General features: G+C 43.4%; 2 protein-coding genes across 4 annotated transcripts in view; both read right to left on the bottom strand.

Moving 5' to 3' along the window:
* Positions 1-189: 189 nt before the first annotated feature.
* Positions 190-8,049, bottom strand: RNF14 (ring finger protein 14). The gene is made up of 9 exons (XM_074156040.1): positions 7,983-8,049; positions 6,830-7,032; positions 6,056-6,218; positions 5,365-5,516; positions 4,501-5,028; positions 3,672-3,900; positions 2,703-2,875; positions 2,037-2,167; positions 190-1,336 (listed from the first exon to the last, which is right to left on the bottom strand). The coding sequence occupies exons 3-9, from the start codon at positions 6,207-6,209 to the stop codon at positions 1,279-1,281; spliced, it is 1,425 nt and encodes a 474-aa protein (XP_074012141.1). The 5' UTR covers positions 6,210-6,218; positions 6,830-7,032; positions 7,983-8,049; the 3' UTR covers positions 190-1,278.
* A 369-nt stretch (positions 8,050-8,418) lies between these two features.
* The window catches only part of HSPA4 (heat shock protein family A (Hsp70) member 4), a 19,696-nt gene continuing 653 nt past the window's right edge, over positions 8,419-27,461 (bottom strand). Inside the window, exons 2-19 of one of the 3 annotated variants that reach the window (XM_074156401.1) lie at positions 22,708-22,765; positions 20,877-21,017; positions 20,070-20,192; positions 19,506-19,605; positions 18,976-19,109; positions 16,852-17,096; positions 16,368-16,444; positions 15,915-16,066; positions 14,836-14,942; positions 14,368-14,501; positions 13,710-13,891; positions 13,220-13,309; positions 12,567-12,719; positions 11,939-12,064; positions 10,832-10,939; positions 10,392-10,511; positions 9,841-10,002; positions 8,419-9,603 (exon numbers count right to left, since the gene is read on the bottom strand). In XM_074156401.1, coding sequence (XP_074012502.1) covers positions 9,403-9,603; positions 9,841-10,002; positions 10,392-10,511; positions 10,832-10,939; positions 11,939-12,064; positions 12,567-12,719; positions 13,220-13,309; positions 13,710-13,891; positions 14,368-14,501; positions 14,836-14,942; positions 15,915-16,066; positions 16,368-16,444; positions 16,852-17,096; positions 18,976-19,109; positions 19,506-19,605; positions 20,070-20,192; positions 20,877-21,017; positions 22,708-22,765 — 2,413 coding nt within the window. In that variant the 3' untranslated portion in view covers positions 8,419-9,402. Of the gene's footprint in view, positions 9,604-9,840; positions 10,003-10,391; positions 10,512-10,831; positions 10,940-11,938; positions 12,065-12,566; positions 12,720-13,219; positions 13,328-13,709; positions 13,892-14,367; positions 14,502-14,835; positions 14,943-15,914; positions 16,067-16,367; positions 16,445-16,851; positions 17,097-18,975; positions 19,110-19,505; positions 19,606-20,069; positions 20,193-20,876; positions 21,018-22,707; positions 22,766-27,461 lie in introns of all 3 variants that reach the window. The other 2 variants (XM_074156400.1, XM_074156402.1) reach the window with 2 other exon arrangements.

The following is a 27,461-nucleotide window of genomic DNA, read 5'->3' as shown; positions in this document are numbered from 1 at the left end:
TGTCCAAACTTCCATCAGTGGAGCGGATCCTGGGCCAGCTCCGAGAGTGTCCCGTGAGCCCAGGGCTGGTCTCTGTCACTCTACAGAAGCCCACGAGCACCATGGCCACAGGGCACACGAGGACTAGAGGCCATCGCCACCCCCACACGGAACTGCGCTGCCACGTACATGCCGTAATGAAGACAAAATGGGGAGCCAACTTACATTTACTGTCTTAAAGTGAATTTAGTGCATGTGAAAGGTGCAGGAAATAATACAATTTAAACCATACACAATGTAAAGTTTCCTTACACACACTGTCCTACAGCCTAAACCAAGGCATCCACTATCACCATCTCTTTCATCACTGCCAATTCCAACAGTACGGAGTTTCCTCCTCTGTGAAAGGAACTACATGAGCACTCATTTTGGCCAGATATCCCAGTATAACTTTATTTACTGCCAGTCAAAATGGAGCGAGAGGCATTCACCTTGAGCTTCCCAAGAGTCTCCCAGCTCCTGAGCTATCCGTCTGGCCCCTGCTTTTTGTTCAGAACACAGCACACGCAGTTCTAATTTCAAAATAAATTTTTAGACCCTTCTGCAAGTGGAAAAACTTCTAAAAAAAAAAATCAGTGGTTCCCTCCAGTAATTAATTTCATGCTCACAAAACTACTGACTGAGCTTCCAGGGGAAACAACTTGCGTTTTGAAATAATTTGAAGTGCAAGAACAGTGGGAATAAGGTATCTCGTCCCGAAGCAAATACCAACTAATCAAATCTCTTATATGAAGAGTTAGTGAAAAATAAATTACTTCATCATCTGAGAAGACAAGGTAATTTTCAATATCTTGAAGAATTCAAGTTAATCTCAACTATCAATATCTGACAGATACTTCCCACAACTGATAACGTGCCAAGATCCTCAAAAGGTCAGTCTCCCTAAAGGAGACCCCCAAATATTGCTATGATTGGGGCTTCAGTTTTGTTTGTTTGCTTTTGAAAAAAAAGGGGCACCTCTTAGATACATTTCTCCAGTAATTTTCCAACTTCTGACTGGTTGTGTGTGTCTTCAGCGATGGATATGATTTCTAGGGCCTTCACGGGTGACGGTGACCACAGGATGGGTAAAATGGTCTCCTTTGGTTTGGCAGCAGCCTCTGAAGTGTGAGTATCGTGCAGGGCACGGTAGTGACCCTTTTTCTATCACACAATGGAGGTGAAAAGCAAAGGAACTTGACACAAAAAGGGAAAGCATCTGTCTCTGGTTGGTTCAGCTTTTGTCGCCAGAGGAAGGTACTAGTCTTCATCTTCAGCTTCCCAGAACTCACCATCAATATGCATGGCTTGAAACAACCTGCAAGACAGCCGGTAATTTACATCAGGATGTACAAATACATACAAAAAAAAATTATCAATCTAAATGTGACAAAAAAAAAACCCAAAAGCAGCAAGTTTCACAGTTTTTTTCAGTATCATAAACTGCTCACCCTGCACTCCTCAAAGGCCATTAAAATGAGCTACTCTGCGCTTCTACAGCCTGTCACACCAGAAGGTTTTATGGTACCCTGCAAACATGATGTCTCAAGAAATCCCTGAAAATATTAATAATCCAAAATGTATTCAAAGTCAGCCAGCGTGCCGCCATTCCTCGCTGGTCTGCAGGCAGTGTACCAGCAGCAGCCAAGCCTGCCGGCTCCCAGGTCTGCAGCTTTTTAGAAGCCACTTTCTTGCCCAAAGCCTTGGGGCTTCTGCAAGGAAACATCTCCTTAAAGGCTCCATCTCAGTCAGAGGCAGCGAGTAAAGCACCGGGAACAAGCCCTGAAGACTCCTCCAGAATTTTAAAACAAAAGTTCTTTAAAAGCCAAACCATATCCCAAATCACTGATTTTTTTCACTGTTAGTGAAAAGTCCTTGCAAGTGTAAATATTTGAGAGAAGAATCTGTGTCTTAAACTGTGTAGCTACAAATTTCCAGGTAATAATCTGGGAGAGACTGTAAGAAAAAATGCAAGAATAATCTGTATGGCACTAGAAGAAATAGCTGTAACCACGTACCTGTTAAAGCACGGGGAGGACGGGTCGTTGAAGTGCCTGTAGGGGTTCATCCTGGACAGAGAGCCCATGCAAAGCCAGCAGAAGTACCGCATGCAGCCAGTACACGTCATCTTGTTACAGCCATCCAGTTTCTGGCAGGGGAAGGACACAAGAAATAGCAATAAAATCCGACCCTGTCAGCCTCTGTGAGAACCCTCCTCAAACCCGCACCAACTAAGGAACACAGTTTACCCCACCTCCACCATAACACTCCTGTTTTTTCACTGTGCAGGAGAACTAGGAGCTAGAACCACAGAACTGTAAATAGTTATAATACAAACAATAATGGAAATTAGTATTTTTCTGAAGCTAGTTTTATTCACCAGCTGTAGTTCCAAACAGCAGCAGACTGAAACACATGGAAAATAAAGGGATTCGTATAGATCCGTCTTCAACCTGGATGTTTTTAGTACTGGAGGCTGAACAACACCCGGCTGCTGTATTTGCTCGAGTCCCCGAGCTCCAGAAACGCCACCTCCTTTTCTGTGTAACACAGACAGAAACTTCTCTTCCCATTTCCCAGAAATTTACCTTCCCTGGTGAACTTGGTAAATAAATCTCTCTTCCAGCCTAAATACAGAATTGGGAGCTCCCATGATTCCCCAGCTCCCCCCGCCCCGTGCTCACCTCTATGTGGGTGCCACAGCAAGGACAAGGCTTGGAGTTCTTTTCCAGCCATTCCTTACTCTCCATCTCCTCCAGGGCTTTCTGAATCACTCGTTTGCCGTAGCGCTGTTCCAGAAATCTTTTAGTTGCCTCATCTGCTTCTAAATACTCATTTCGCAAATCCATTAATTTCTCTGGGGAAGAAAACAAGACAAAAAACCTCAAACAAAACCAAAATAATCAAAAAGGCTTTTGTAATATATTATATAAAGAAGTCCAGCTAATCATAGAATGGTTTGGGTTGGAAGGGACCTTTAAAGTCCAACCCCCTGCCATGAGCAGGGACATCTCCAGCTGGATCAGGTTGCTCAGAGCCCCGTCCGGCCTGACCTTGAACAGCAGCGTAAAGTACTCGCAAAGGAAACCAACGGCATTCGTCAAAACAGCAAGTAAAACATCAGCTACCTAAGACAAGGAGGAGAATATTAAACCCCCTCTACCTCAAAAATCAAGGGGTTTGCACTGTTTCATTACAAAAGAGACCAGTCAATGGAATTACAACAAATCTACAATGTAACAGAAACTGAAAAATACAAATATTTTTTCTGAACACACATTTAATGGAACTCTGTCACGTGATTTTGAGGCCAAACGGATGGAGAAGCATCCGCCTGATTCCAGTATCAACTCGGACAACAGAAAGTAGGAGATTCACAGGAAAGAGTAAAAAAAGGCACAATAAAATTACTTTTCCTCTCTTAATGGCCTCTCAGAATCTGGCAACCAGCAGTTTAGGGGCTTCCTGAGCTGTGGAGTAGCATCAAATGAGTATTTTTTAATTGCCAGCACAGACCTACTCCACGTGAACCTGTCTGATCTTTTAGAAAACTCACACGGTGACGAGTTTCCTCGCCCGATTTCTGACTTCTCGACTTTTTCCACACAAGACTTAGCGGTTTCTCGCTCCACTTCAGAAACGCGACGACTCACCCGCAGTGACTTTGCACGGCGAGACCCCGTGGTAGGTCATTTTACAGAGGGTACAAAAAGCGTAGTTGCAGCAGGAGCAGATGCCCATGGTGCAGCCTGGCTCCTGCATGACGGGCGTCTGGCAGCCCGGGCGAGGGCAATACACCACGTCGGCCATCAGGTCCAGGCTGGACTGCAGGAGCAGGCGGTCGTAGCGGGCAAAGAGCTGCTCTCCCACCAACTCCTTAACCTGAACACACAGCAGAGAAACGTTACATGCATCTGGAATTCCTGGCCTGCCAGCTCCAGTAAAAAAAAAACAGCAAGTCAATGAAAAAGTACCTACAGCCAGGATAAATCCACTTTATATTCTCCAAGAAATCACTCCTAGAGTGCTATTTTAATAATAGTTAAATAATCAAATGAAAAGCATGTGGTGTCAAATGCGATGGGACGTTAATTCAGGGCTCTCACCAATGCCAGTACCAACAGAGCGGGCAAAATATAGAATCATAGAATGGTCCAGGTTGGAAGGGACCTTTCAGATCACGGAGTCCAACCATCAACCCACCACTGACAAACCCACCACTGACCCATGTCCCTCAGCACCACCTCTGCCCGGCTTTGAAACACCTCCAGGGATGGTGACTCCACCACTGCCCCGGGCAGCCTCTTCCAAAGCTTCACAACCCTTTCTGTGAAGAAATTTTTGCCATGTTTTAACTGTGTGGCTCCAAGTGCGAGAAAAACCTTCCCCAGGTCCATTCCCAATGCTCACCATGAAAAGCCACACCTTGTCTTCTGGCATTACTGGTAAGTGAGCAGAACTCTACCGTCACACTTCTATTACCTGGCCAGGGGTAGCAACAGAGGAACACTTCGGTTCTGGACAGTTGAGACAATGGACCTGCCCGTCCCTGATCTGGATTTCAAAGTAGTCCTTCAGGCACGCTTTGCAGTAGACGTGGCTGCACTCGGTGAAGTACATACACTCACTGCCCAGCTTCTCGCAGAAGCAGATATTGCACAAGTACATCTTACTGTTAAAGCACTTCCTCCTCTGAGCCTGATCGAAGTCCAAGATTTCCCTGATCAGGCTCGACAGCGACTCCACGTCCCGCACAGCTCTGGCGTCGACGATTTCTTCCTCAGCTGCGGCAGAACCCGCTGCACCACCGCAATCCTTCTCGGCGGCGAGAGGGACCAAAGGCGTCCTGCTCTGCCCCTTCCCTTGATGGCACATTTTTAGCTCGTAGGGGGAGGAAATATTCAGGTAACTCAGCGTTTCTTCCTTCAGGAACTGCATCCAGGCAAACAAGACCACGCAGCCCCGATTCTCTTCCCACACGTTGTCTAAGTGTTTGCAAAGAGCACTGAGCTAGAAAAAGGAAAAACAATTCCAGATTTCGGTACGTTCTGACAACTCGTTCCTGTTTTCCTCTCCCACGGTCCTCCTCAGTGCCTATTTAGGTTTCAGATTCTGGAGTTTTTATAATATATATAAAATACATATAAAAATAATGCTCAGACACAAGCTTTCCTTCCTCAGATCCAAGCAGGAAACAAAAGAAGAGCCAACTGAAAGAGCAGCGTCTTAATTTATGTCTAAATTCTACTTTCATTTACGACATGAACGTCCCCCAGAGCACTGCTAGTTATGAATTTACTCCCGATCACAAAAGCTCTGTTAAAACGTTAAAACTATTTTACGAACCTGGGCTTGGGAGAGCCATTTCCCGCTGAGGGTAAAGAGCGGGGGGGAGGTCGATGGATAGTCCGGGGGGAGCTCAAAATTCAGCACCAGGGGAGGCAGGAAGCACACGGTGTATTCGAACCCACCGCTCTGCAGGCTCTCCGTGGAACTGCCTGAAGCCAAGAGAATCCAGACAGTTTGAGAAATAACACAAAAACTAACAAACTGTAACTGCTTCTGACAGCATCAGAGAGATCTCTTTTCATTGGATAAATTTCCAGGTTTAGAATTATTTATTCAACCCCAAATAACAAAACGTCTCGGCGCAGTAAAATTCCGTGGGGTTGTACATCCCGGGTTAAATCAGTCCCACCAGTGCTGTGACATGTCAGACCCTCCGCACACCACCAACCTGGGAAGACACACCCCCAAGGGGGAAAAAATGAAACCCAACAAACCCAAACCAACAGAACTTAATTATTCCAAAGAAATACTATTACTCATCTTGAATTTTAAAGGCGACTGAAGAGGTTACGAGGATGAAATCCCCCACTCAGACATAAACCCCAACCATTCCACAAGCCCAGGGTCAGTCGTGGCTTTCTCCGGTCAGTGCTCTCCGGGTGGCTAAAGCAGCGACCGTCCGAGCACGCACCAGAAACCCACCTTGGTAAAAACTGCTTTGGGGATAAAACAAGGTGTCTCAACTCACCACTCACAAAAATTTTGAAGTCCTGGGGTAACTCCAGACAAATTCTCGTTTCTCCTCCCGGGGCTGACTCGGCTCTCTTAAACTCCTCTTCATCATAAATACTGGCCAGAGCCAGCAGCTCATCCTCCTGAGCTTCTTTGTCTTCTGAAGACATTTAAATTTCCTGCGGAGTAACACCGCTCTACCAGATCAACTGAATTAACGCATCCCGTTCAGGTTATTCACTTGGGGGATCTATTTTATAGTACTGTGAGACTGAGAAACCCAAGTAAATGATCTAAAATCACATAGAATATAATTGAGCTTTTTTACAGGTTGAAAAAATATTGATAGAAATAAATCTTTTATAAATTTATAAAAATTTTATAATTTTATAAAGATTTTTCTTGCATAAAATAAAAAAAACACCTTAACAGAACACTTAAAAGCCAACAGTCAGTCTGTCTGTAAGTGTTAGTGGCTAAAGACAGCTCTAAGGGGGGAAAACTAGTGAAACACCAACGGCAAAAGCGACACCGGGACAATCGATTGATGCTTGAAAGGGAAAACAGACACCCCCCCGCCCCCCCAAAAAAAAACCCCAAGAAAAAGGAATTAGTAATGGTATCTCTCGTCCAGAGTTCCAAAACAAGCAAGCAAACAGCCCCGTTTATGATTAAAGTCATTGAAGATATCACTAAGAAGCCTCAGATCCTACGCGGGCACCTTGCAGATGCACTCCTGCACCGCTGCAGTCCCACATTTGGGGCAATAAAGCCCCATTTAATGGATTACCTCTTTATCCACAACGGCACAGCGGCAAAGCAAGGTGCCGGTTGCGGAGCCAGGAGAGCCACGGTAGCGGGGCCAGAGCGGGGCCCCTGACCGTTCCTCTGGGAGAGCTGGAGGTCATCAAATTTTGCTCATACACGCCATGAAAAAGGTCAAACTCTGTCATGGAAGCGCATCTGGTTACGGCCCCGCTGCTTCCCTGCCGCCTGTAGACAAACAAACGAACGAACGCAGGCTGAGAGGGATTAAAGTCCTCTCACCCTTTTCATTATAAACACCAACAAACATCGCATCGGAGACGACACCCTCGGCAATTCGGAATAACCTGCCCGCAGCCCCCACACCCAGGAGCACCTCATCTCTGGGCACAAGCCGGGATGGCTGGGGTTCCCTCACCCCTTCCCAGGGGCCTGACAGTCTGGGAGATCGTTCGATAAATAGCAAAGAAGAGGCGGCTCTTCCAAACCAGCAGCTCGGGGAAGAAAAAAAAAAAAAAAATATGGGGAGCGGTGGAAACAATTAAAGAAAAAGCTGAATTTTCAGGTGAAGCTGTTGCACACAAGCAGCTGTACGATTGTTAGCTCAGTTTCAACCATTCACGGCTTTTCACAGAATGGTTTGGGTTGGAAGGGACCTTAAAGCCCCCCCAGTGCCACCCCCTGCCCTGGGCAGGGACACCTCCCACCAGAGCAGGTTGCTCAAAGCGCCCTCCAACCTGGCCTTGAACCCCTCCAGGGATGGGGCAGCCACAGCTTCTCTGGGCAACCTGGGCCAGGCTCTCACCACCCTCACAGCAAAGAAGTTCTTCCCCACATCTCATCTCCATCTCCCCTCTTTCAGGGTCAAACCCTTCCCCCTCCTCCTATGGCTCCCCTCCCTGATCCAGAGTCCCTCCCCAGCTTTCCTGGAGCCCCTTTAGGGACTGGAAGGGGCTCGAAGGTCTCCCCGGAGCCTTCTCTTCTCCAGGCTGAACCCCCCCAACTCTCTCAGCCCGTCCTCCCAGCAGAGGGGCTCCAGCCCTCCGACCACCTTCCCGGCCCCAGCACACCCCCTAAGCCCTGCCGGCAGCGCTCCTGAGGCGGGGGGACACCAGCAGCCCCGCACCCCCATCCCGCCGGGGCGGAGGGAGGCCCCGGGCCCTGGGGCACAGCGTTACCTCAGCCGCGGGGCAGCGGTGCGGGCCCGGTGACGGCGAGGCGGGGCCCGGCCCCTCACGGCACGGCGGAGGCGGGGAGATGAACGGAAGGGAAGGGCAGGGGCCCGGGTGGAAGCGGAGGCACCGCCCGGTCCCGCAGCGCCTCCCGGCGGGCGGGAGGAACAAGGGCAGCGCCCGGGAGCGGGCTGGTCCCGGGGGAGGTTTCCCCGGGGAAAGGGCCGCCCCCCCCCCGCTTCCCTCACCAGGAGCGGGCGGGTACAGAACCCCCCCAGGCTCATTAGCGCTGCTTCATTAACGCGGGTTAATCACGCTTCACCCGGGCCAGGAAGAAAAGCATTGAAGCCTTCCAGCCCCGGGAGCAGCTGCGGTAAGGACGGACCCCCCCCTCGCCCCTTCCCCCCCGCATCACGGCAATGAGGAGCGGGAGAGGCCGAGCCGGGAGAATCCAGTGCCTTTATTACGTTTGTTGTCGGTTTTGTTTTTTCTTGCAATGTCTGAACCGGGGGTGCTTCAGCTTCGGCTTGTAACACGATACAAATTAATGACAGACAGTTCTAGAAGCACATCATCGTATAAAGCCCATAGGGAAAAAAAAAAAAAAAAAGAAGAAGAAAAAGCCCAATCAGTCCAGTCTTTCTTTTCCTGGGGAGGAAAAAAAAAATAAAAAAGAAAACAAAAGCCCAAGCATTCCAAATGAAAGCCTCGCGGAAGCAAGCACACTCCCCTCAGAGAAGGTCAGGAACAAGTGAGAGTCGACGGGAATACAAGTACTGGCTCTCTCTACACACAGCCACCTGAAGCAGAGAGTTGAGGGGGTGGCAGGAGCCGGGGGGTGCCGGGGGCACGGGCTCCCGGCCAAGGGCACAGCCAGAGCGGGAGCCCCGGGAAGGGGGAGCTGCTGCTCTTCTGCTGCTGGGGTGAAGGAGTAACCTCCCGAGGCCGAACTGCCCAAGCGCAGATCAAAGTAAATGGAGATGGGCTAAAATGAGCCCAGCACAGACTAGGCTGAGGCTGCAGCACCCCCCTCTCCCCCGGCAGTCCCAGCGTTAAGGGGCACTTCACAGACACGGCTGCTCTAATCCCCAGGGAAAAGCCAACAGCAGGCCAAGGTCAGCTCCAGATGTCACCCTCTCGCTACTTTAGAGTAAGATTGACTCACCACAGATGCTAAAAATGTTTGTGTAGATTTAGTAAGAATACCAAAACGGCTAAATACAACGCTAACGGCCAGAAATGCTGCCGCGGGGAGTGGTTAGTGGTGGGCTACCCAAGTGTTGTGAGGTGATGCGCTGCCCAAACCTCTGCAGGAGTTACTAGGAGTGCTGTGGTATCGACTTGCTTCCGTTTGTATCCAGAACATACAAAGTTGACAACTTAAAGCTTTATTGTAGTTTGCAATAATATAAACAAGTGCCGAAATTCAGTCAATGTCCATTTCTGGGAGCTTCTTCTCGGTGGGGGTGGCCCCGGCCCCACTCTGCTCGGGTGCCTGGGACCCGCTGGTGGCCTCTCCCCCACCTTCTACTGGTCCGTTGGGTTCAGCTGGTTTCTGCTCCTCCTTTGGGAGCTCAACTTTGGGTTTTGGTTTTGTGACTATGGGATTACAAATACTTGTCAATTCCTAGAAAACAGAAATAAAACAGTGTTAGAAATGTTTCTATCTACCAAGTCATACGTGAACCCACCAGACAGGTATTGAACAGCTGATGTTCCCCCAGCACGTCGTGTTTAACAGATCAATCCCCACTCACTGTCCCTCTAGTTGAGATCCTTCACCTCCGAGTTTTCAGCCAAGCAACCACACCAAGACAACAGAAAGATTATTAGAAATTCAGTAAATTATGTAATTAAGACTTACTTTAGTTTTAGCTTGTATGTCTTTAGCTTTTATAACTGGGTCCAAAGTGAGACTTCTCTTGTTTTGAAGATTAAGTTTATTGTTCATCCACTCCATCGCTTCATTGGCACTCTTCTCCACTTTTGCTACGTCGGCTTCATCTAGATGGTCATACTGTTCATCCTGAAACAGCCAAATGAGATGTTAAAACCAAGTATTTTACATGCTACTACTAAACTGTGTGCTTATTCCTTCAAACTTTGAGCTTCTGAACACTAGAAAGACCATTTAGCCAGAAGGCCGCTCCAGTGAGCGGAGCAGTTGAGCTGATCACCCCCAGCTCTGTAACCAGAGAACTGGAGTCCTGCTGCTGCCGCCATTATCTCTCCGTGAGGAAACCAACACCTGATTAAAAAACAAAAAGACTTTTGGATTTTCATGCCAACGTCCACTTCTGATAATACAGTAAATATCAAGAACTCAGAAGATACCCAGGAGGGCTGCACCAGTTTAGATAAAATTCAGCAAAGATTTGTACCACGTCCTTGCATTTGCCAGAAGGATGGCAATACCTTTGCTTTGAACGCGTGAACAGTTTTCATGTACTGCTGGATTTGCTTCCCTAAGTCCTCAAATGCTTTTGGTCTTTCCTCCGATTCTTGAAATCTTGCCTGGATAGGCTGACCCAGAGTCTGGAAAAAAGTACAACGGGTATCAAGAAACAGGCAGCGTCACGATACGATCCTGTGAGATCCAACAGAGCACATTCAGCATTTCTGAACCCCGATGGAACTTTCACTCTTCCCTCCGCTTACAGGAGGGACTGAGTCTCCCTCAGCTCTGTATTGTTACAGCTCTACTGGAGATCTGCTCCTCAGACACTTAATAACCAAACTAAGCAGTTTGCTACCACTGCTAGTCTCTGAACCCGCAGACCTAAGACAGCTCCCCGCTTGAACAACGCTCTCTAGATTCAGTAAGTTACAGTAAACGGGAATGTAAGAACACTAACCTTCAATTCTGTCAATTTATCAATGTAAATTTGTTTGGGTTGGTCTTCACCATCTTCATAAAGCCAGTTTTCTGTATCTTCCAGCTTCAGCGTGAAGCTATTTCGATCCTGAAGCAATCCATATAAAACAGGTAGGTGAGATAGAATTCTAATAGGTGGCAGATGGTATTAAATGATACTTGGAACATTTCTGGGAGGGTTATATTTTTAGAATGTAAAGAACTGCCTGAAACTCTTTATCCTATTTTAGTGAGAAGTAACAAATAAAGTATTCTTCAGTACGGCTTTGTGGTGGAGACCAGGACTAAAGAACTGACACCCATGGTTCAGATCAATACTGTCACATAAAAGCCTAATTTTTCCCCTTCCCCCACTTTTTTCCCTTCACATTTTCATCACCTTCAGACAGGGACAAGTCTGAGAACAGAGCGGAATTGTCTTCAGCAAAGGTGCCCCGAATCTCACTTGGCCTGTCCCAATTTTAGCTCTGCAGCAGGTAGGTGGGCTCCACAGAGACCTCACTGGCAAGGCTCCCGTTACAGTCAATGGGGATCCAGCCAAGAGCTCGGAGTGATCCATCTGACTAACGCAGTGAGCTAAATCACAATTACACTAATTACACACCACACTCCTCTAGTACACCAGGGGAAGCTAATTAATAACATCAAGAGAATTTTAGGCAACCTGTTCAGATACAGCTACCCACATAGGCTGATCCCACCTATTATGTTCCTTGGTAGGGTAATTCTTCAATTTATATTTTTCACTCTTAAACTATTCCTAAATATTGACAGAGGGCCAAAATAGAATAGATCGCCTTAAAATTGTGCACGTGCTCCTCGCCTGTTTCAGTCTGAAAACACATGCTCTGATAGTATCTTAATTGCTGCAACTGTTTGGAAAAGAACACACAATACATCCTGGGTACCATCTGCTTGGACTTGGGCCACATTTAGAAAGTTCTCTTCAGAGCCGTTTCTCCAAATTTAAAGTCTGAAAACATAGTCTAATTAAACATAGTATCTGCTACAGGTCAAAGGTTATTAAAATACAACTGTTCCTTTTAACAAAAATACATTAGAAGACAATCAAGCTAGTGATACTTACCTCTTCACTAACGAATTTCTCATAAATCCCACAGAGTTTGTCTCTCATGTCATACACATATTCTTCCACCGCATTCTTGGCATCATTCCGCTCTTTCTCTAGCTTATCCTGCATTATCATTTTACCCTGTGAACAAGTTGTCAAATTAGATGGCTAAAAAGCTAATTTACCATTTCTTGCCAGGATATCTTGTTAACAAAGACTTAAGTTTGACTAACGATTCTGAAATCCTGTGTTTTACACAACTGTTCTAAATACAGCACAAGTAAAAACTAATTTCAGTTTTGGTGGGACATTGAATACAGCACAGAACAATCTTGCTCCAGTTGAGGAACCTTCACCCTACTGGTGAAGCCATCCAGTACCTTGTAACTGCAGGTAATTTTGGAAATAACCACCCTGTGACCCACCTTCCCAGCAGAACATCCCTTCAGTAAGAACTACAGCATTCACTGAACAGGAATAATGTATCTTGGCTCCACAGGGCACTGTTGTTCAGCTCAGAAAAAAAAAATGCATGTTTTTTCCCTTTCATCTTTCCTTGATCACTCTTAACCACATCCGACGAACAGGAAAATTTCTAGAGATCAACTAGTGACATTTTTAGCTCAGGCAAGTAAGAGTTTACCTCGTTCTCAATGAACAAGTTCAGCATGTCTTTCCCAATCTGCCACACCAGCTGATTCTCAATGGGCAGGTCCACTGTGGTGGTCTTTACTTTAGCCTTCTTGGCTTGAGGCGGCTGATCCACTTTTTTGTCTTTTGAGTCAGCCTGGGAAGTCTGCAGTAAAGAAACCAAGTCAAAACCAGCACCACCAATCACTTCAAGGTGAGTATTCAAGACTTACAATACAAAAAGTATTACTGAGTTAGTGCAGCTCAACATCAGAACTCTGTGTTATCTGTCATCCTAACACTTCAGCTGCTAAAGAAGTCAGAGATAATTAATGCAATGACTGACATTTACTGGACACACTGACTGCATCACGGGGGCAATGGTGCATAGAACACTTCTCTAGTATTAAGTTATTAAGAACTAAATGATTATTTCTTCCACGAATAGGCAAGTTCACCCATTTTATCCGTACCACGTCACTTGACAGATCTGCAATTATTCATGCCATTTATGTACTGCTAAAGCTCTAATCACAATACAGACTACCAATATATTCAAGTAAGTTTAGCTTCCAGAGCTACGTGAGTGTATCTGTTGCCTTTGTCACACTACATATTCTCATGAATCTTTCAGAAATAGCTTCTAAGAAAATAGGTTCACGTTACCTCCATTTCTTCAGACTCTGCCTTATTTTCAGGTTGAGCCTGCTGTTGTTCTTCAGTCTTTTGCTGCTCTTCCTGGTCTACTTGCATCTTCTGAAATTCATAAAGAGGCTCAATTTGACATATTAAACAATGCATAGGCAGATCATTGCTTCAGTTCCTAAGCTGATCACTTCACTTACACCTAATGCTCTTAGGCAAAAGAACACAATCAAAACTGAAGTAGAGTCTCAAGGCATAAATTAAAAGCTTTTAGCCTTCGCTCAAGCAAGCAACAGCTCCATGAGTAAGAATTTAATCTATACCTCACAGTCCTGGTTTCAAGAGATCTGTCACTAGCGTAACATATTTCAATTAGTACTTAATCACATCTTCATATTTTAGTTACTGGACATGTCTACAACATTTTTACACAAATCTTAGAACCTTCCCAGAATTGGCCAATTGTGCTTCATCAGTTTTCTAAGCAGTTAAGAGCAATGAAGTTTATTACCTCTTCCTCTTTTGCATGCTGATCCGTTTCCATAGGCTCTTCATTCTCATCAGATTTATGAACCTCCACTAAAGATGCACTTGAAACACTGAAGATCCCATGGATATTTACTCTAACTTTGACTTTCACTTTTGAACTGGATCCATCTGTTTGAGGCGTGACCTTCTGAACCAAGAAGTGAGCTAAGCAATCCCAGAGAGAAAAAAAAAAAAGCATACCATTCAATTAACTTAATCACCAAATGTCAAGTAAAACCCGACTGTTGCTGACAACAGATCACTGCAATGCGCTCGGAGGGTATCAAATCCTACTCAAGCAATTCAGTGTTTTATGCAGCAATGCCAGGATACACAGCTATTAGAAATTCTCTATGGTGTACTGTAAAAGCTGGTGTTGTATCTTAGTAAGAGGACTGCACAATTCTGAATATGCCCCTTCCAGGTTTGCTCCAACATTACAATGCCCATTATTTAGCCTGTTTGCCCGTAAACATCATGTTATTCCACTCATTTTACTGTGGATCCATGGCTCGGCAAACCTGTCCCTACAGCATCTGTAGTAGGTTGCACTTTCCAGATTATATAATTAGACAGAGAAAAAAATCCTTAAACACGTACAAGACTATTAATAAAGCTTAAAGCTACAGAATGGTCTTAACCTATAGCAGGATCTGGGTAGGGCAGCTCCTTGGGAGAGCTGTAATACGCCTCCAGAGTAAAAGGCTCCTTTCTGTAGAACGTGAGGACCTTTGAAAACGGAGCAGGATGGTTCTTGGGAAAGACCTCGCAGTCACTGCAAGAGAAAACAGAGCATTTTTTCAGTATGTGGGATAATGCAGCTGATGAAGGCAATAAAACTTTTCTAGATATGCTTATACCTTAAGGAACAGCTTTTTTAAGAAATGACAAAAGAGTCTCCTAACTTTTTAGTTTAAAATAAGACTAAGAGCCATGCAGGAACTGCCATCCATTGTTAGCTTTGTTTTCTATGTCATTAACTTCAGAAAAGTATCAAAGTCTAAATTGTTAAACAGTCACTGTGCTAAAAGTGTTATTTACTCTCCTTGTCATCTAGTAGTTTTAAGTTGTATGTAATCATGCAAAAAGATTGATATTTTTTTTATTACCTTAACCCTTCCTCTGCTGGCGAATTCCATCGTAAAGAAATAGGATATGGTATCAAATCTGTGATAGAAAACTCTCTCACTTTGAAAGCCGGGGATAAAATAGCACACTGAAAGAGCACAAGAGTCATATTACAAACAGTCGAACTTCAGGTGAACACTAATTTAATGCAGCAAGTAGCTATTTACACTGCTTAATATGTAGATTTACTCTGGGTTAAGGGAGACGAGTACGGATGGGCCTGGGACCTGCCTAATAAGCACTGGAAGCTCCTATGTACCCTCCCTTTTCAGGAAGCTGCCCCACTCTGTTCACTCTGAAAATGGAAATACACAGCTTTAAATTTGAAGCCATCGTGTTTGGTTTGCTACAATTAGGCTTTTTAGTACCAACATAAGAAATCAGAGAGCCTCAATTAAAGTTATTTTAGAGTGACATAGTACTAGGGGTTTTTTGCATATCGTAATACAAAACACTCTTTTTAAGCAGATTCCAACATTTAGTTCATACCACTGATGGAACAGAGCTCTAGGCACAGATTAAACATTTGAAGAGAGAAATGAGGGAATCGGAACAGAACGAAGGTGCATTCAAGAGGTGGTAACACCAGTAACTACAGAGTATTTACTACTGCTTAAGCCTTTCAACAGTGACCGGTTCCAGCTCAGGACAGATTTCTATTAGCAAGAACCTAAACTTTCATTTCCACCCATGTTATCAAGCACTTGCCATATCACAAGTTTATCAGCCGCACTGTACATTTTTTTTTCCCCCTTGTTTAACCAGGCTCCCAAAGGAGCCTGGAGGAGGAAACACCATCTTATGAGCTTTATCAGACTCCCAGGTTCCAGCCATAGCAGAAGCAGAGCACATTTCACTTCAAGCTACACCGATTTGGCTTCAACAGCACAAAGGAATCACTTAAAGCTGTTATTCTCATTCTTCAACTGCTTTCCTGAAGCTTATTTAAATCCATTCTATCATACACATGAAGTATCTTTTGTGTTACCTGTGGACTCTGGCTCAAATATTTATGGATTTCAATAAAAACACTCACAGCTGAAACAAACAGCACTTTTACCTGCAGCGCACAACCTCGTGCAACAGCCTCATCTGCGTTCAAAGTTGTACTGACTTCTTTGCCAAAAAATTTACTGATCTTCTCTTTTACAGCAGGGATTCTTGTGGTACCACCAACTATCTCGACCGCATAAATATCCTCCTTCTTTAACTCTAGAAAGGAGCCAGACATTAGTTTTTATAAATTAAATGTTGCTGTTTTACATGAACATGCTGACATTGGAAACTAAGGGTTTTTACTAGACCAACCATTATTTTAAGCTTGTTCTCCAAGTTTCCAAGTAAGAATAATTTTAGATCTTAGCTTCTGTGGAATAATAAGAGCTTGTAACTGCTAAGCATGAAACTGTTCGCTGTGCTAAATCCATCTCTCCGAGTTCTGTCACCACCCAAAGGAAGCTCGTATTACGGATCTCTTTTCTGCCTGCAGAACCCAGAACGCCCACACACTTACTGGCTTGCTCCAGCACACTGCGAAGGGGTGGCTCTACTCTTGCTAGAAGTCCATCACACATCTCTAAAAACTTGCCTCTGTTGGAAGAAGCCATAAATAAAGCTTTAGTATTCCATAAGCAAGTTAATACTGCAAACACAACAGGACGCCAATATTGAAAGAGTGCCATTTTAACTAAGTACTGCAGGTTTCTCTCTCCCCCAGTTCTGGTTTTATACTTATTTAGTATATGTTCCTCAGACAAATCTGCCTCTAGTAGTCTGGGCACACTTGCACCATTCACAGCCCTTCCTCCTAACTCAAGACCACCGACCAGTCCCTAAACATTCTCACATTGAGCAGCACCCCTGCACGTGCTGTTCTTACACTTCCCACCTCCCTCCAGTCCTAAGAACCAGGACTTTCCATTAAGCTTCTTTCTTGACTGACACAACCTGAATGAAGGGCATTCTGAAGCTCACCTTTGTACAAGTATCAACATTACCTGTTCATTGTTCCAGAGACATCTATGTCATTCATGAAGCATTCTATGTTCATCGGGAGATCAGAGGCATTTGCGCTCATCAGTTTTTTCAGTTTTTCACATTCCTGGTACAGCCTCAACAACGCACGAATCTTTGACTTTATGTCTAGCTTGTATTTCTTTCCGAATTCTTCACAAAAGTATTCAACTAACATCTCATCAAACTTCCTGCCTCCAAGTGTTGTATCAAATGATGTAGCAAGAACCTTAAAAAAATTGAACTCTTCAGTAATAATACAATTTGTCCTTACTGCAGTGCAACCAATTAGCAGTTAATGTCAATGCATTTGCTTGTTTCAAATATAGCCCAACTTTAAATCAAAGCAACCATCACAACATTACTATGGAGGAAGAATTATACTGGTGCAGCCACAACAGAAAAAATCCAGTATAGTTCATTTTTATTCTGCCCTTACCACCACCAATGAGGAGTTGCTTTTGCTAAGCCTCCTCTAGAAGTCTAACCTATCCCCAACAATAAAGCTTTGTCACACACATCTTTTCAGACTTCACGGACACTGCTGGCAACAATTAAGCTATTCTCTTATATTTCAGGGCAATCAAAGTAGCAGTTGCATCACCGACGTGATAGTTTACGTGGATTGCAACTGCACTAATAGTTGTACACATCCTAACTGGTGCTTTTTTTTTTTTAAAGCCTACCAAGCCTAAAACCATTATTATCCTATGCCTTTTCTAGCTGATACTAGATACAACACGTTCAAAATGCTGTTGGGAGAAAGAACCACCATTACCACGGACAAATTCTGGCAGCTACACAGATCAGACCTCTCTGTGAATGGTAATTGTCAAAGAATTGCTGTGCACACGTACAGCACTTACAAGCCCCAGGAGAAAAAACAACCAAACATCTGCTATCTCAAATGTTAAGCAGCAGCCTTGGGCACCCAGCCCTCCTGTAATGAGGTGACAACTTTCAAAAGAAATTTAGAAAGGTAGAAGGCGGCTTAGCAACGCAATCTGTTCAGTAACTTGTACTGTAAGCAGACCATCAGTTTCCAGGCTCTGCTCAGCTACTATCAGTTTGAATCATATCCCAGTTTAATATTTGATGCCTCATAAGGGTGGAACATGCTTACACCAAGCTAAAAATAAAACATGAAGAGAATAAATGTTATTAACTCCTGTAAATAGGAGCTCATTTCTGATGAGGGAATTATCTGCAAAAAACATCTGTAGCCCATTCACCTCAGCTGATTCCACTTTTTAAATCTATTGTGAACTTAACTTTTTTCCCCCCAATAGAAATCAATAAAGTATCACATTATTCTCGACACACCTTCAGACTAGGATTGGTCTCTACACTGTTCTAACTGCCTTGCTGCCCAGGTCTCCATTCTATACGCAAAAGCATCCCTTCAATACTTCTATGGTTTCAAAATTCCAAAGACAAATCTGAGAGAAACACAAAGTAGGTTACGTTTCCCTGCAACGGAGCTAATACTTTCAGAGCTCTTGCCTTCTCTTCACTTCACTGCCCCATGCTTTGAAATTTGTGTCTGTTTCTCAAGCTGACTAAGCTATCGGAACTGCAAAAATCCGGATTGTAATTGTAAAAGAGCCAACTAAGAAGTGTTAGTATCTGCTGGAAAATAGTAATGCTTTGGCAACTTACACTTAGAAATACACTATAACTTACTTAATTTCCATTTGCAGCTTAAAGAGTTAAGAATGCTTTTCTTCTACATGAGCACCAGTGAGTGTTTAAAAAAAAAAAAAAATCACTTACACCATTCCAGGAATTCCTGTTTTAATGCTAGATCTCATGACTGAACTATTTTTTGAAAGCAACATCCAGTCAGATATGATAATTTCTGACTAAGTGATTTAATTCAGGTTTTTTTATTCTTTGCCAAAGTCTGCTGATTAAGGCATGTTTGCTTCCTCCACGTATCGCTCAAAAGCCCTCAAAAGTTCCCTGCCCTACTTTTAACTCCAGACAAAGTGCAATTTTAAGAATATGAATTGAGCTGTCTGGACGTGCTTAGAGCCTGTCACAGGCCATGTCTGTGCTGATGAATGTTACTACTGGTGATTAAAATGGATGCATAACAGATTGTTTACTTTTAGTTTGCCTTTGTTGAATGCACAGACAGAAACTTGATATGCAGAATGCCCCATATCCACAAAAACAACATTCCGTGGCTTCTCTTCCAAGGCAGGCAGGTCTTGCTTATAGATCCCATATGCAAGGGCAACTGCATGGAAAGAAGAGTCAAAGAGGACATTCAGTTTTGTCATTCCTTAAGAAATAAACAGGACATCAGTAAACAGCATTAGCATTTCATTTCCTTTGAGCTACAGAAATTGATCATCTCATTAAACAAAATTCCCAATGCTAAAGGAACATGGAAGAACTTTAAACAGCATCAGCCCCTCCCAGAAGCCGCATTAAAACAGATATTCAAGAAATATCATTATGCCTCTGTAAAGCAATGAAGGAAAAAAAACCAGAGCTTAAACTTGATGATCAACTAATCTATTTTAACTTTACAAAACCAGCAGTAACTCCAGAGGGCATGGATCAGTGACAGATTTAAAGCCCTTTTATCTATTAAAACTACAATTTTAAGTGAGAGAAAGGAAGGTATTACCTGCAGTTGTTTCATTTATTAGTCTCAGACAGTTGAGACCAGCAATCTGTGTCGCATCCATCACAGATCTCCTTTCTGCATCTGTGTAAAAACAAGGAACCTGCAAGACGACCAGAGAGCTAATATTAACATTGAGAAAAGCCATCTTTAGCAAACAGTTAAAACGAGTGCACGAAGGGACTTGGTGTAGAGAACAGCTGAGGCATCCTTCAAATTTAGTGCTCATTTCAGCCGCCATAGAGAAAACGCAAAGAAAACAGTACATGAAGACAGAGTTACTTTTTGTGAATCTTCTTCTATTCCTTCTCACAAGCTGCTCATTTTAGGAGCAAGAACCAGAAAAAGGTATCAAATATTATTTATACTGCTATTTAATTAGCAGCAATTTAAGATGTTTCACCATTACAGCAGCAAATCTTTTTGGAGACGAGATGTGAGATTCAGTTTTAAATAGAAAAGGCAAAGACCTGAATACTCAGGTCTAATGGGCAATTTAAATCTGTTACCAACAACCTCTTCAGTTTATGACACTAACCAAATATTTATTTATTATCACATACTTACAGAAACAACACAGTCAACTACAGGCTTCTTAAGCGCATTCTCAGCAGTCTCTTTTAATTTGGTAAGAAGCATTCCAGTCACCTGTTCAATAGTAAAGTTTCTTTCTTCTTCCATATACATGGCCTTCAAATAAAAATCATGTACACAATATTACACTACAGTAAGACCCCCACACTACAGACAACAGGAACGCAGGCAAGAAACAGTCTTTACGAAAAGCAAGCTTAAGTAATGCAGCTCTGTCCCCTTCTTTCCGATAGCCCAGCTTGCGCACAGCAAGTACAAGAAGAAGATAATACATAAGCACTGGAATGCACATTTAAGAATTCACATACACAAACAATGCCTAGGATGCCTTCCTCCCTACTGTTTTGGAATGAGTTAATTAGTTATTGCTACAATCCAAATCAGAAGTTCAGCTGTTGTTGAAAGAGACAAATTTTTACCATTTCACCTGAAGTACTAAGCTGACATCTTATGCCCTTGCAGTATGTGAACAGCAAAACACATACACTGCTCAAGTAGCTTGTCTTGCCAAATTCACCATGGAGTGATGGGAAAAAAAGCACTGCTAACACAGTTTGTGTGGGACTGGCTTTGTAAGGCAGAAAAACTGTATAACTGCATAAAATCAGTCTCACCTAACACCTGGAGAGACCACCTGAATTTATTAGTCTTTTATTCTCTGTTTAAGACTTTCCATTCACAAGAGAACAGAGACTACAGCAAGCAGATTCAAAATAAAGAGATAAAAGGAAACTTTATCAGTTTCCTCCTCTGGCTCTTTTTCAAATATCCCAGACTTACCTTGATGCCAGTTGAGCCTGTTGGCAGCTGGACAAGTTCATAGGCAAGGCTTGCTTTTTCAGCTTGAACAAAGGGATCTGAGAATGCACGACCATGAAATCTTTTAAAACTTTGTACTGTATTCTTTGCATTTGAAATAACCTAGAGGAAAAGAAATCTTTAATACAACATGTCAGGGGAACATCGCATTTCAAACAGAAGACAGAGTTTTGTTCTCATGCTTCCCTCACCAGAATGTTTTTGTCATTTGTATCTTAATAGTTCCAGAGCAGTTGCTGGAAAGAAAGCAACATCCCTCTGATTGCTCAGGTAACCTACAGGAATTTGAGATTTATGATAAAGTGTATGCTAGAAAACTGAGTCAAGATTCTATCAAAAATCGATTAAAATAGCATTCAACTTTCATAGTGTACGTGTAGGGCAATTTAAAAATATTAGCCAAGTGTCTTTCCCTTTTGCCTGGTTCCTACCACCCTACCTTCCTACTGGGCTGCAGCCAGTAATTTAGCAAACACAACAAGCATATTGCAGTAAACTCAGTTCAGGTTCATCACATGCATGTGACAGTCAACACACAGATATTATCACAAAACAGCTCAATGACTTTGTCATGAAGCTCTAAGAAGCCAGGAGGGCCCCAAGATGGTACTGTCAACTCAATTTAACTGACCACAGACAGATTGGCTTTTACTAATAGCAAATATCAGTGCAAATGGAGAACTGAGAAATCATTATGGCTTGTTTTCATGTAGTGCAAGTAAACTTAATTTTCGTTTATATTAGAGCAAGACACATACTGAAAAAAACAGTAATTGACAACGCAGACAAGCACTGTACCATGTAACATTTACCTGTGATTCAGTTTCAGTCAAGTGTCTATTTCCTAAGCAACCTGGTTTTGATTTTCTGTAAGTTTAGTTTCTGCAGGACATACCTCATCTCTACTGGATCTCTGTATCAATGAATTTCTTTAAGCTAAGCAGACACTCAATTGCAGAAAAAACATCTGTATTTAGTTCTAGCACAGTTCTTCTGTTCTTGAATAACATGGTTGTGTCCAGTCATTTTTGTATTCTAGATAATGAATCTTCACACATCTCTAGGTATTTTAGGCTAAGAAAAACCAAGTGTTTGAATAGTCACTTCCTGTAGAGGACTTCAAAAAAAGAGTCATGTTTTATAGGGGTTTCACAGTAACACAAGATACGATACAGCAGGACCTAAGTGTCACAAGCAGGACAAATCAGCTTAACTTCTTGGTCCTTAAATCATATTTACCTACCTACAGCAACAGAAACTCAGAGTATGAGCAAGAATGCCTAAGACAGACACTTAGGTTGTAATTCAACCACAAAGAGTCAAGAAAGCTATATGTATTTACACTTTATTATGTCCCCTTCCTGCCAAAATTATGCACTTAGTGGAATTCTATAGAATGTAACCACATAATTAAAAGCTATCATAATGCACACGAACTGGAACAAGCTAAGGTAGGACGAAACATTACTGCTTAGCTTTAGAATTTACATTTGCAACCTAAAAAAAAAAAAAATCAGTATTTATCAGAATTTAAGAAGCAAAGATTTTTTTTTTTTTCTACATTTGATTATGTATAACTATCAACCTTTAGATTTCTGTCCAAGATGACAAAGCAGCATTACATGCTGAACAGCTGAATTAAGCTCAGCTGTTCATTACAGTTATGGAGACATGTCCATTACAGTTACAGACACCGGCTCAGAGGCATTTGTAACCTTCAATAATACAAAATGCATTCTGCTAATCTGATTTTTGACTACTAAAGTTGCTTTTACCCAAATTATACACTCACCTGGCTTTTAGCTGCAGCACCAATTGAGCGATTCTTGGGTCCAAAGGCTATACATGACCTATAATGAGAAGAGAGATTTCCAGTTAGTGACTGGTAGAACTGCACTGCCTATCTTTTTGTTAACAAGTGTTCCTGGTATTAATTAGACTAGAGATATTTTAAACAGTGTCTGGTCCATTAAGAAACTTGCTCACTCGCTGTAATATATGCATGGAATGTTCTGTGAATTCTAGAAAGGAACAGGCACTTTAAGTTACTTTAAAACAGTAATGCTCCTTAGTGCAAAACAGCACTAAACCCAAACTTATTCATACTATTTCAAGATTTACATCTAGGTCGTAACTCAGTAGACACCCTTTATCTCAATAATTGCCTGCATATCTAAGCCACTGAAAGAAGTCTTTCACTAATAATACACGAAACATTTAACTGTTCAGACAAAATACACAAGGTGAATCAGATGTTAAGAAAATAATTCCTGCACATCCATACCAAATGTTAATTAAGCTTTTCAGTTTTAAAGCAAACGCTTCACGAGCAGAAAGACAAAATCTGCAGAGAAAGATTGGTGCTTATGGGTTTCATCTGTACTCACTGAAAAAATGTAGATTACAGAAAGAAAAGTCATACTTCACTATAAACTACTTTATGATAGCTTGCAGTTCTGAAAAAGACAGAATAAAAAAAAATCCTCCTTTTTGGAGAAATTCCTAGACCTATTAATCCTCTTGATTTACATATTTAAACTGTATAAACCCTAAGAAAATTAGATCTGGCCCTCTAATCCAAGTTCCTCATACCATTGAGATAAACTTACAGGGGGGAAAAAATTGCTACTAGTCAAGCAGATATTTACTGTTCACACAACATACTAACAGCATAATCAAGCTGCTCTCTATGCAGCAGGTCAAGAAACTGCTTTACAGCAGGATTATGCCATAGGGTTATGCCACAAGAAACAAATTCCAACTCAGCCTGAGGTTTAGAATTGGCCAAAGAGAGAACTGAAGCCTTGAGTGATATAGTCACATTGGGTTTGTATTAATAAAATGGAGGAGGATAAACTTAATAAATGAATAAACTTAATAAATGAAACAAGGCCCATATGTTGCAACAGAATTAACATTTCTGAATGACTCTGTTACTATTTGAAACAACTATTCAAGGAATTAGTTAACAAGAAGCGAGGAATTTCTGTGCTATGCAGACCTTAAGGCCAATGTGAAGGGAACAGGAGCTGCAGAGCATACAGCTAAAATCTAACGAGCCCTGAGCAGGAAGCTAGTTATTAATTTACTCTGCTCTCCAGAAAGGAATGAAGACATGAACATGAATTTTTGCTTTTCTCATGTACAAAAAAAAAAAAATCCATCTATTTCACTGCTAAATTCACAAGCCATCAGCCCTCACTCACCACAAAAATCACTAATTTAGATTATACAACTCTGTAAACCTGCCAGACTAAAATCTCAAGGCAGAAGTCTGTCCCAACGGAAGGGTACAGCACAGTAATCAAAAATACAAGCTTCCATATTGTATGCTGGGAATAAAACTGTTAAGTGCATATAGTCTTCTCAAACACACTTGCCCCCTGGTTGGCTTTATGAACAGGTGACCTTCTCTAAGGAGCTGCAGCTGGACAGACAGGACAGTTCTACCCTGCTGCCCTCCTTCCCCTTCTCCCGAGTTAACCCAGGCTCCCGACCGGCCCCAGGGAGCTGTACAGGGACCTACCACAGACGTACGTGAAACTGGGAACAGGGAGGGAAGAAATTCCAGCCAGTCTCATTCCCCAGATCAGTTCACCATAGGAACCACGGTTACCTCATTAAATACAAATTATACTATTACACAGTTTAATGAAGTTGAATAACTAACCATAGCATTTTAACCATCACAGTGGAGGTCATCAGAGGTCTGATGAAGCAACTTAAGCAGAACTTTAAACTTCCTAACGCACGTGCAGGTATTATTTTCACCCACTTTCACTTCCTTGGAAGACATCCCCTGACAGCATATTTCCTCTACACCGACATCAGCAGCAGCTTCATAAGATCAGTTACAACAACTCCACTTAAGCCAAATCTCTTCATCCTTGTGCAGATAAACTACCTTCAATTTTTTTCCTCTCATTTTTACTAGCTTTCTCTATCACTTTTCCATTTTAAGGATGCCATATTCAAAGCCATTTGGACATACAAGTTCAAGTTCTACAGGATTCTGGAAGAATCCAAGTACAAGGCTGAAAGTAGATTTGGTGGAAGCGTCATCCATGCCACTGAACTAAGACATGTTCAGTAGGGTTCACTTCACTAATACCAACTATTACAGTAACACATATCTGCTTATCCTTCCCAAAATTTGGATGCCATCATAGGAAACAAAGTTTAACCCTGGTGTTTAACCCTGACCATGAGCCGATTCCTGAGGAAACCCATCACAACACCTTGCACAACTCCCCCCGGAGCTCACTATAAATAAATTCTAAGGACTGACTTTTTGGATCAGGCTTTCTGTTTCCAAGACAGACACGTAAGAGTCATCAAGAATTTCTTTTAACAGATATGTTTGCTTACAGAGTGGTTTTGTGCGTTCCCTCAGAACAGTACTTCAAGATTTAGTCCTGTTAAAAAATCTGCTATTTTCGTTATGCTGATTTTTTTCCAATTTCACTTCAGCCTTTCATAACTGAATTATGTCCTGAAAGATGCATTGGGTCAGATATTTTATATAGCTCAACTCCTTCAATGAGTGAAATTTGTCTTCATCTCAAATATATAAAAGCAGAATCTAAACTCCCTGAGGGTCAGATGCCTAGAGCTATTAGAAGACTGCTTTGAAATGCTTTACATTAAATGCTTTCCTAGTACATCTAACCTTTAAACCTCCATATTATTGAGAAAACTTAAGAGATTAGTCCTGACTCTAGCACATGTAATGAATTTAAAATTTCCTTCTCCATTTATTCATTGCTTAGAGACAGTAACAGGCAAACAGAGCTGAGGGACTGTCTAATGAGAAGCGAGGTCATTTTATGCTCCTGGTCTCTTTAACCAGATATGAGGGGTCTGCAAGAAAAAAAAAACCCACAAGACAATGCAAGTGACTCACCAAGACAGCTACTTATTTTAGTATCTCCTTAAAATAAAGCTATCCTACAACATATAGTAAGCTGTAGAAACACTTTTAAGACAGCTTTCCAAACAGTTCTCCTCCAGATCTGAAGCACTAGAAGTTCCTTTTCCACCTTCATTTTATAATTCATTCTTAGAAGAGTTTTATCCCAGCCCTCCCTCTCCTTCTTCGCAAGTTTCTTATTAAAAATAAACAATGCAGACTCTTCTTGAGAAATAGGTTGGAAGGCCTATTTTATTTACATAAGCTGAGTTAGAATACACTATAATCACAGTAAAGTGTAACATGCTTCAAGACCAAGTTCACCAGCAAATTGGACTGTTAGTCCCCTTCTCAGGAAAGAGATGCTGTACTGCCTATTCACATTCCACTTCCCCATCCCTATAATTTGTCAATTTGGTGGCTAATTTCAAGTGAGAGTTTAAAAGACTCACTACTCAAAGGAAGCGCGAATTTCTTCCTGAACAAAGAAATACACAGACTGAAGGGAAGGCTGCTAAGAAGCTTTTTCTAAGCTTTGACCCAACAGCAGGCCAAGGAGCTCGCACAAAGCTAAGCACCTGCTCAGCATTCACCTCCACAGTCTGGCTGTGCTGGGGGAAACAGGACTTGTACTGCAGGAGAACAGATAGGTATGCTATTACATATATGGGAAATTAAGATTTGTGACTTTCAGCACTGAGATATGGCCGTTTTTTCTTATATTCACAGACCCTACCCTTTTAGTCATAAGAACAAAGCCCTGCCTCAGGGAGGACAAACTGGTCACGCTACAGAAATAGGAAAGTATCAGAGAGGGTCACCCGGAACATCTCTCCATCTTTGCCACATGATACCTGTTCTTTCTTTCAGCACTTATTAAAGAATCCCACTTCTCTCTCCCTACCCCTGCTTGCTCCCCCCACCCAGTCAGAGTAAGACTGGGCCCAGCGGGCACCTTCTCTTCAGAGGGAAGCCGTAGCCTCAGCTCCCCCGCGTCCCCCCTTCTCCTCCGCCCTCAGCTCCCCCTCGTCCCCCCTTCCCCCTCAGCTCCCTCCCTTTCCCCCAGCTCCCCCTCGTCCCCCTTTCCCCCAGCTCCACCCCTTCCCCCCTCGTCCCCCCTTCCCCCCTCCCCTCAGCCCCCCCTCGTCCCCCTTCTCCTCCCCCCTCAGCCCCCCCTTCTCCACCCCCTCGTCCCCCCTTCTCTTCCCCCTCAGCCCCCCTTCTCCTCCCCCTCAGCCCCCCCTCGTCCCCCTTCTCCTCCCCCCTCAGCTCCCCCTCGTCCCCCCTTCTCCTCCCCCCTCAGCTCCCCCTCGTCCCCCCTTCTCCTCCCCCCTCAGCCCCCCTTCTCCTCCCCCCTTCTCCTCCCCCCTCAGCCCCCCTTCTCCTCCCCCCTTCTCCTCCCCCCTCAGCCCCCCCTCGTCCCCCCTTCTCCTCCCCCCTCAGCTCCCCCTCGTCCCCCCTTCTCCTCCCCCCTCAGCTCCCCCTCGTCCCCCCTTCTCCTCCCCCCTCAGCTCCCCCTCGTCCCCCCTTCTCCTCCCCCCTCAGCTCCCCCTCGTCCCCCCTTCTCCTCCCCCCTCAGCTCCCCCTCGTCCCCCCTTCTCCTCCCCCCTCAGCTCCCCCTCGTCCCCCCCCTTCTC

The sequence above is a fragment of the Numenius arquata genome, chromosome 11 (assembly GCF_964106895.1).
Source record: "Numenius arquata chromosome 11, bNumArq3.hap1.1, whole genome shotgun sequence".
Classification (NCBI taxonomy): domain Eukaryota; kingdom Metazoa; phylum Chordata; class Aves; order Charadriiformes; family Scolopacidae; genus Numenius; species Numenius arquata.
Note: the sequence above shows the minus strand (reverse complement) of the source record. Positions and strands in the feature narration are given on the sequence as shown.

What these genes read in the sequence shown, in the direction of transcription:
- RNF14 (XM_074156040.1), bottom strand. Translation starts at nt 6,209, where the DNA reads ATGTCTTCAGAAGACAAAGAAGCTCAGGAGGATGAGCTGCTGGCTCTG. An exon ending in AATGGCTCTCCCAAGCCCAG is followed by an intron (nt 5,029 to 5,364) that starts GTTCGTAAAATA and finishes TCCTTTTTCTAG; the next exon opens with CTCAGTGCTCTTTGCAAACA. An exon ending in GCCGTGCAAAGTCACTGCGG is followed by an intron (nt 2,876 to 3,671) that starts GTGAGTCGTCGC and finishes TTTCTTCCCCAG; the next exon opens with AGAAATTAATGGATTTGCGA.